The sequence below is a fragment of the Phycodurus eques genome, chromosome 22 (genome assembly GCF_024500275.1).
Source record: "Phycodurus eques isolate BA_2022a chromosome 22, UOR_Pequ_1.1, whole genome shotgun sequence".
NCBI classification, from domain to species: domain Eukaryota; kingdom Metazoa; phylum Chordata; class Actinopteri; order Syngnathiformes; family Syngnathidae; genus Phycodurus; species Phycodurus eques.
The window spans coordinates 7,450,957-7,459,479 of NC_084546.1; the positions used below are offsets into that span (position 1 = coordinate 7,450,957).

General features: G+C 39.7%; 1 protein-coding gene across 1 annotated transcript; it reads right to left on the reverse strand.

Moving 5' to 3' along the window:
* Positions 1-313: 313 nt before the first annotated feature.
* Positions 314-8,311, reverse strand: mapk11 (mitogen-activated protein kinase 11). Its single transcript, XM_061667442.1, has 12 exons — positions 7,940-8,311; positions 5,861-5,990; positions 5,715-5,773; positions 5,510-5,621; positions 4,289-4,318; positions 4,099-4,146; positions 3,910-4,024; positions 3,759-3,830; positions 3,366-3,445; positions 2,242-2,320; positions 1,952-2,125; positions 314-1,549 (listed from the first exon to the last, which is right to left on the reverse strand). Exons 1-12 carry the CDS (start codon positions 8,050-8,052, stop codon positions 1,476-1,478), a joined length of 1,086 nt encoding a protein of 361 aa, XP_061523426.1. The 5' UTR covers positions 8,053-8,311; the 3' UTR covers positions 314-1,475.
* Positions 8,312-8,523: the final 212 nt, after the last annotated feature.

Genomic DNA, 8,523 nt, shown 5'->3' on the forward strand with positions numbered 1-8,523 from the left:
ACAGTGTGGTATCGTAAATTATTGCGCAGTATAGTAACGTATGGCTCCCAGAGTAGTTATAATTAAGAGTAGTATCCCATCGCGAATTGTTATTATCCCTAGTATAGCACAGTCAATTACTGCACAGTATGGGGACAAAGACATTGAAATTCCAAGACTTCTAAGAACTCAGCTCAATTATACGCCATGTGCTGAAATACATGTATATGTACTATACCACACTATAGTATACCATCCAATGTACTGGACAAATAATTTCCCATCCAATACAGTATGTGGTTGTTGTCATCACAAAAACACATGTACACTATCATGACAAGAACAGCCTTCATTGGAGATAATGTCATAAAACTGAAATGGTCTGACAATCAATATATACCTTTGGTCATACAAAGTGTTTATAAGAACAGAAGTTCAAAATTAAGAAAAGACAAAAACCATACCGGCCAAAAGAACTAATGGCTAAAACAAAAAAGCAATCGTACATTACGCTACGAGCGGATGAAGCATGTGAAAACGTTTGAAATCAGAGGTGCACATCCATCACATGCTACCGATAATCCTGAAGACAGTGTTCAATCGCGACATCTTTTCTATACAATTTGACATTCACTTTTGTGGCCGCTATTCAAACACGTTCAGGCATTCACGTGAGCACTTTAACATTCGCACACCAACCTTCACCTTGAAATTGTACAAGGTCCCCTTCTTTGCAATCCTCAAATACTATCAACTGATAACAATACAAGGACTCCCAATGTAAGCACTGTGCAGAACGGCACTTCATCAGCTGTAAAACATCTGAAGTAAATTATAACAAGGATACTATAGCTTGGCAGATATTACTGTATACCTTATGGAAAATAGGACTTACCTGTCAACACAGACATTTTGGTAAATATATAACACATTGTTAATGAAAAGCACAGTTGGTGTTTACTTTTCTGTAAACTGGAGATTATTATTTGAACACTTTGATTCATGATGGGAAGAAACGATAAGGATAAAGCCATCTGGTTACAATTGCCTTCCCTAAGCTCGGTTAAATGTGTGGTCTGAATGTATTATATGGTACCGTTAATCAGGTGTGCTGATCAGGTCCACTATTCATGCAGTATGCAGGCTAAATGCGAAGCTGCAGTCAGGCATTGCCGCAAGCCTTTAAACATGAATCTAAAAAGTCTCTGCGGTGTTTGTCACAATAATGAGGAACCAGATGGTGTTGTGTTCTCACTTTGGAAATCCTAGCGTGCGCTGTGTCTTTTTCATGTCCCCTGCCCTGCTTGCGGAGTCTTTTAAACGCTTCGGTAAAGTTGCTTTCTCGTATGAATCACGATCGGGAGTTTCGTTGTTCCTCTTTCAGTCTCGCGGAAGGGGAACCGTAACGGGAAGCGACACTGGGACTGGACCTTAAATCTTCCGGGTAATTGGAACGTGTGCTGACCCCAAGAGCCCGTTTGTAAAGGAAAGGAGGTTCACTGCTCCACCTGAAGGCTGTCGGTCTTGCCGACGGACGCTTTGAAGCCGTTCACCTCCGTAAACACCAACTCTGTTGAAAAGGAGGAGAAAAATACGAGGAAAGTCACAACTGGGGTGCGTGTATGCAGATTACTTTCATATAATTTGATCAATAACGGTAAAGACATACCCCACTGAATTTCTTTTCAAATCAAGTAATTTTGCTGATATGAGTATGATTATTGGCACTTGTTATCATTCAAACAGTAATAATTGCTTCTAAGAAAAAATATAGACATATTCCAAAATAATATTTTTCACATTCTTCATGCCAAAATGTTTTTTTCCCGTGATGTGTCCCAAGTGAAGTTTCATGATTTGCAATAAGATTTATGATGAAGATGCTCATTACGTTTTGGGATATATAGGATCTTTCTCCTATTGTTTGATATGTCTTGTCCCCCCCCCAAAAAAAAAAAATCCGAAATCTCACCTTTCCATTCTTCCAGAGTGCGATCTTTACTCTCCAGGGTTTGGTCGTAAGGCGGCGCCTCGGGTTCGTCGTCCGGGTCGTGATACTGCGAGAAGTAAGGGTGGGCCAGAGCCTCGTTGGCCGAGATCCTCCCATCGCAGTCCAGGACCAGCATGCGCTTCAGCAGGTCGACGGCTATATCATCAAAGAAAAGAAAAATGTGGCGCTGGAAGCAATGATGATAATAATAATAATAATAATAATGATGATGTACAGTACATAGATCCACAGTAATGTAATGGAGTGCTAACCGAGTGGATTTGCTCCCCGGAAGAGCTTCTCCAGGTCTTGCTGGGGCATAAAAGGCAGAGACTGGATGTACTTCTGTGCCTGTGAATACAGAGTGATGTAGCGGAAATGTTTTCCCCCCCTTTACGTTCCAATTCATATCTAATACAGAGTAGCTATTTAACTGTGAAATGATATCACTTAAACCGACTGACAGTATTGTGCGGCACACCGTAGTATTTATTATTAGTATGGCATTACCATAGGACTGTTATAATATAGTGTAGTATACTGTATTTTCTGTAGTACAGTGCAGTATGAGACAGTGTAGCACGACATTTTATAGAATAGTTCAGCAGAGCTTTTTGTGACATTGCATATTATGGTACTGGATTGTTTTATACGGCTTCGCAAATGATTGCATAGTAAAGTATTGGTATGGCATACCATAGTACTGTTATAATACTGCATAGTACAACAAAGTATCTTATTTTAGTGTACACCATATGGTAGTACTGTATTGGATAGTATAGTACAGTACAATACGTTGTAGTTTACTGTACTGTTGTATAATAAATCACAGTACAATATATGGGAAGTGTAGTATATTACAGCATTGCAAATGACTACATAGTTATTAGTATGGTACTGTTAATAGTTTAATACAGTACAGTATGGTGTAGTTTTCCGTATTGTCGCGTCGAATGGCAGGAGTGTCATTCTGGTGCACTTATAGCAGGGCGTATCGTTTCGTCTCGTCCAATACAGTATCGTATTTGTTGAACTGTACAACAGAGACAAATCTGCAAAACTCGTACGATTGTTTTCCAATCTTTTTTTAAATGTTTGTTTGAATGTCATTATATTTGTCTTATGTTGTAATGTTAATGTGTAAAATAAAAAAATACAGAATCGTCCGATTTGAAAAGGGCTAATATTGGGCGATTAAATCAGCTCGTTGATTCATCGGTCAGGCCCAAATATATATGCTATATGATACTATAGTAGTTTCTGGGTTTTTTTCTTCCATTTTATATTTAATACAGATTCGGAATTTAATAGTGAACTGAATTTTCAATTGGAACTTGGGACTTGAAAATGCTACCACTGGTCCCATGCATTGATGTAACGCGATGTCATGTCTCACATGCTCCGAGCAGATCTTCTCCAACAGCTCCGGGGTCGGCGTCCCGACCATCTCCATGATTCTCTTCAGCTGGTCGATATCTTTTTTTTCCAGGCCACGTTAAAGACGGACCATGCCACATTCAAAGTGAACAGACTCATAAACTCGAGTGAGAGAGGCGAGCCAAGATCAGTGAATCAAATTGGTTTTAGTGCGGCTCGCCAACACGCGGGACGATTCGAGCCCTTTGTGGCGGCTCCTATTCATTCCCGGCTTTTCTGTGCTCGCGCCTCGCCTTCGGAAAGAGATTGTCATGCAAATCCGAAAGACCTCAGTGGATCACTTTGCAAAGATAATGGTGGGCGGGGGGAAAAAAATACCACTGGAGGCTCTTCCGGCGCTGATAAAGGATACAGTCAGTGCCAGGAAAAAGGACTTTTCCTTTCAGCAGCTCTCCCATGATGCATCCCACTGACCAAATATCAACTGTAAGACAAAGCCCACAGACGAATCAATAAGCACGGTAATGAAGACCACGATGATAACAAAACAAAAAAAGACTCACCATTTTGATTGTAGTGCATCCAGTTTAGCATGATTTCTGGCGCCCGATACCAGCGAGTCGCCACGTACCCGGTCATCTCGTCATCTGTTTGCCTGGCCAAGCCAAAGTCGAGGATCTGTCGGGGGTGGCGCGCATATTTAGAGAAGCAAGATGTGAAATCGAGCGGACGTGGGGGCGGGTGGGACTTACCCTCAGCTCACAGTCCTCATTCACTGCCACATTACTTGGCTTGAGGTCCTGGAGATAAGAAATACATAGTCATTACTGAGATGCTTGGGTTATATCGTGCAACACTACATTTCACATTTGCATTGTGCAAATTGTACACATGCTGGTAAGTAAATTGAGAGTCAAAGTGACAGGAAGTGGAGACACTCACTCTGTGAATCAATCCCGCTGAATGGATGTACTGTTCACCGCCATGCGTGAGGAGATAAATGACGAGAAAAGGGGTCAACAGTGCAGCTCACCATACACCCACCCTGAACATCCTTGTCTATGGGGAGGTTGCTTTTGGCTGTTTCCTTGGTAACGCACCAGACTGAACAGCTGGAGCCGTCTATTTTTAGCATGCCTCGGACACAAATCGGTCAGTCAAACAATATTCTTTCAAACATCGGACCACACTTGGATTTGTGTTATTATTATCTTTTCTAAAGTCACACGTTAACAGCCCAAATATGTGGGTGAATGTCATCAACACTTTACAACAAGAGTGGGCAAAGTATGGCTCTATAATCTTGGCCATCCAGCATTTACCTCATCAAAAGTCCTGTTTTATGTGTTTAAGTGTTTACGTGCATGTATGTTGGATTCATTTGTCTCTGTTCCACCCTAAAATTGATTAAGACTGTTTTCTAATTCATTTGTCTCATTAAATAATTGGCTCATTCATGTTTTGTGAATAATTACATTTAATATTTTTTGAGATTTGAATAATTACTTGGTCATTTATGATGACAAACAACAAAATAAATCTAGCGTAAAGCAAACCATTTTTATATATATTGAACATTTGTATTCATTTTACTAAATAAAATGTTTTACTTCATACTTTGTAAACAATAAAGTAAAATATAGTCAAGTAAACAATTTTACATATATTTACTTATTGAGTAAAATTATTCATTGCGTACAAAACAAAAAAATATGAGTAAAGTAAATAATTTGATTTCTACATTTCAAACTTTTATTTTATTAAATGACTGTTTAATATATTTATTAATTGATAAAAGATAGTCAAGTACAAATTTTACATGTATATTTGACGTTTAGATTTATTTCAGCAAATAATTGTTTTATATATTGTAAATAATGCATGCAAATATTTGTAAAATACATAATGCACATCTAAATTTGTGTTATTTAATAAAAACTGTAATTGGTTCATGCATCATAACTAAATAAATGACAAATCAATGATTAATTTATTATTAAAATGAACTTACATATTTCATATTCACATTTCAACTTTTTTGATATACTCCATATGAGAATGACCTGGCCCATGTGTTCATTTGAAAAAAAATCTAATGTAACATAAAAGTTCCCCTGCCTTATGAGGTCACTGAAAAGTTACATTTCCAGGACAGGAACCCACCTTGAGGCCACGGAGGAGCTGATAAATCAAGAACTGCACGTGCTCATCGGACAACCTCTGGAATTTGACAATGTTATTGAGGTCCGCACCCATCAAGTTGGTCACCAAGTAGCTGAGGGGGGAGCAGAAAGCAACAGGTGGGTTACAAAACATGGCGACAATGCACTCAGACACACAACTAAGTCTATTCAATTGAAAGAGTTACAGTTCATTGAAGTCTTCCAATGCCGCAGCAGGTGTAAAGACATCCAGGAGCCCGATGACCTAAAAGAAACAAAACGTGAATCAATATGAGCGCGGGCAGGCAGATGGCTGAGCTCACCGGATGATTTCACATTCGGACGCACTAACATTCTCGTGTTTCATGTGCTTGAGTAGCCGGAGTTCCCGGTAGGAACGGCGACTGTGGATGAGCGACTGGAAGGGCCGCGACAGCTTCTTCACGGCCACCTTCTGCCGCAGGACCACGTCGTACGCCGAACTGGAGAGGAAAAGGGAGATTTATTCGATCAGGGAGTGATTCTCACAGTGTGATCGTGGGACATCCAAGAATCACTGCATGAGCACAGTGAGTTGTAATTAAAACATCAAGTTCAACACATGTGCATCAACTGTTCATCTATTCAGGTACAATTTTCATTTCACATTTATGTTGAAATTGAATCATTATTTTATGGAAGTATTTCCCCCCCCAGTGGTACTTTGTGGAAAAAGTTTGAGAACCACTGAGGTAAATTATACGATTAGTTTGTTTACATTTACCGTAGTATTCCGGTGAGGCGTAAGACTCTTTGGTATGTAAATCATCTCTTCCCTCTCTTACATTTCCTGCTTCCACGTTTGAGTAAACCAAAAGCTCGCATGGGCGAGTGCACTGTTCGTTCCAGGGCTTCGAGTCGCCCGCTGCCACTGCAGATGCCCCCCGCCCCCGTCGGATTTCAGCCAATCTTCCGACATGAAGCTCACACATGCCATGTCTCGGCCATGATGCCATTTTCCATACACAGAGCGTCGTGCTCTCAAAGTGTAGTGTGGCAGTATTTCATTTTTACATATTTGATTGCAGGATGAAGATGGAGGGGCAATACATTTTATTTGAATTGAAAAGGTCAAACTAAAAATGAACCAGCTATTCAAGATATGAACAATATTACTTATTATATTACATTGAAGCAAGAACAGAACGAGTCAAACTAATTCGATCATTTTGAAACAAATGTGAGGAAATAGTCTTGCGAAAGAGCAGAAAGCCTGATTCAATTCCGTCTCACAACAAAGAGGAAGTCTTAATCGTGCCGCACTATCTCGCACATAGGATTTGAACTTTGAAAAAACGGAGATGACACTTTATAAAGGCATGACCACAATATATTTTTAAAAATCCTTCAGTATGATACTAAACTGCCATTTTTTTTAACAGTATAAATTGCCAAAATTAACTTTTTGTCAGCATGAATCAATAAAGATACTGTAGTAGTAAATTAGTACATTTTTTACTCACAGTCATTAATTAAGGTACTGTAGTGTCTATTAAGATACAAAATACACCACTGGTGACCAACTCAAGGCCCGGGGGCTCGATCCAACCTGCCACATCCTTTAATGTGACCCACTAAAACAAATAAGTGCCTACTTCACCTTTCTTGCTAAATTGTTCTTTTAATTTAAGCAGAAAATCTCTACTGGAATTGCATTTTAGTTTTAGATTTTACTTCCACCAAATCCCTTTTTAACATTCATTGGAATACAGTTGTCCAATATTTCGCTTGCCACTATTTTCTATGACTTCTGGTTTCAAATTCATTTTGTTGTTCAAAATATATTCAATAACAATCAAACGCAGGGACAATTGTGTATATGCAAAAATATGATAAGGTGACTATAATGAACTGTACATTTATTTTTTTTGCAATGTGGCCCACGACCAAAATAAGTTTGACACCATTGAACTGCACTAATGTACATCAAATGAAGGATTTGTGGATGCGCAACAGCAGTATTTTGTACCTCAAGATTATTGTAACTGTGCAATGTTATTCCTGCAAAATCCCAATTTTGTCTCTTAGCAGCTATACCAACAGACTGGAATCCGACAGTCTGTCTGCATCTGAACTTAATTGATGTCGGGGCTGGGTATCACCACAGCAACCACGAGATCCAACTGGCACTCAAGGGTTTTTAATCCACCATCAAAGAGGAATGCATACAAGATTACTTACCACGATGCTCTGTAGCTATATAAACAAAATGTGATTCTTTTTATTTTGGGGGGGAAATAACTGCCTCATTTGAGTAATACTGCCATGTTAAAAACAAATAAACTCAAAAAATGCTGCTTCATTTTGATGACACAGCCAACATGCATGCAGGCATCTCTGAGCTGCAGCCTCGCCCCTCCACACACACACACTCAAACACACAAATACTCACCACACCGAACCGTAAGCTCCGGAGCCAACCGGCGTCAGGTTCTGGTACCGCTCCGGCACCTCCCACACAGTTTTATTCAGCTCCTGTCGGTAGAATCCCGGCCTGGCTGACATCTTTGGTGGCTGACAAGGCAACAGAGTAAAAAAGGGGAAAGGGAGAATGCAGAAGGGAAAACGAGCCCGGTAGTGCAGGCTGCCGTTCCACGAGCTCCTTTGATGATGCACCGGTCACGGGAAGCCTGCCTCTCCCCGCCCCCCTCCTCCTTTGTCTGTCTGTCAACCTTTCACGATTGCGATCAAACCATGGGAAATTAGCAAGAGTAAAATATGCATTACATCAACATTTGTATTGCTTTTTACTTATGCAGAGAACGAAACAAAACAAAAAGTGGAAATATTCGTAATATAAACGAAACCTGAATGCTAAAAAGACAACCTTATTTTTTTTTTTTATATATAATTCAATTTAAAAAAAAAAAAAAAAAAAAAAATGACTATTTGTAGTTTATGCGCTCTGGCGCCATCTACCAGGCGTATTGCGGTATTACAAGCAGCTGGCAATCCCAAAAGGAAATTGAGGCCTCC

Excerpts from the sequence above, each read along its gene's own strand:
- mapk11 (XM_061667442.1), bottom strand. The coding sequence starts at position 8,052 with ATGTCAGCCAGGCCGGGATTCTACCGACAGGAGCTGAATAAAACTGTG. Across the intron at positions 2,321-3,365 it reads AGAAGATCTGCTCGGAGCAT|GCACAGAAGTACATCCAGTC; the intron begins GTGAGACATGAC and ends CTGTATTCACAG. Across the intron at positions 2,126-2,241 it reads CCGGGGAGCAAATCCACTCG|CCGTCGACCTGCTGAAGCGC; the intron begins GTTAGCACTCCA and ends TTGATGATATAG.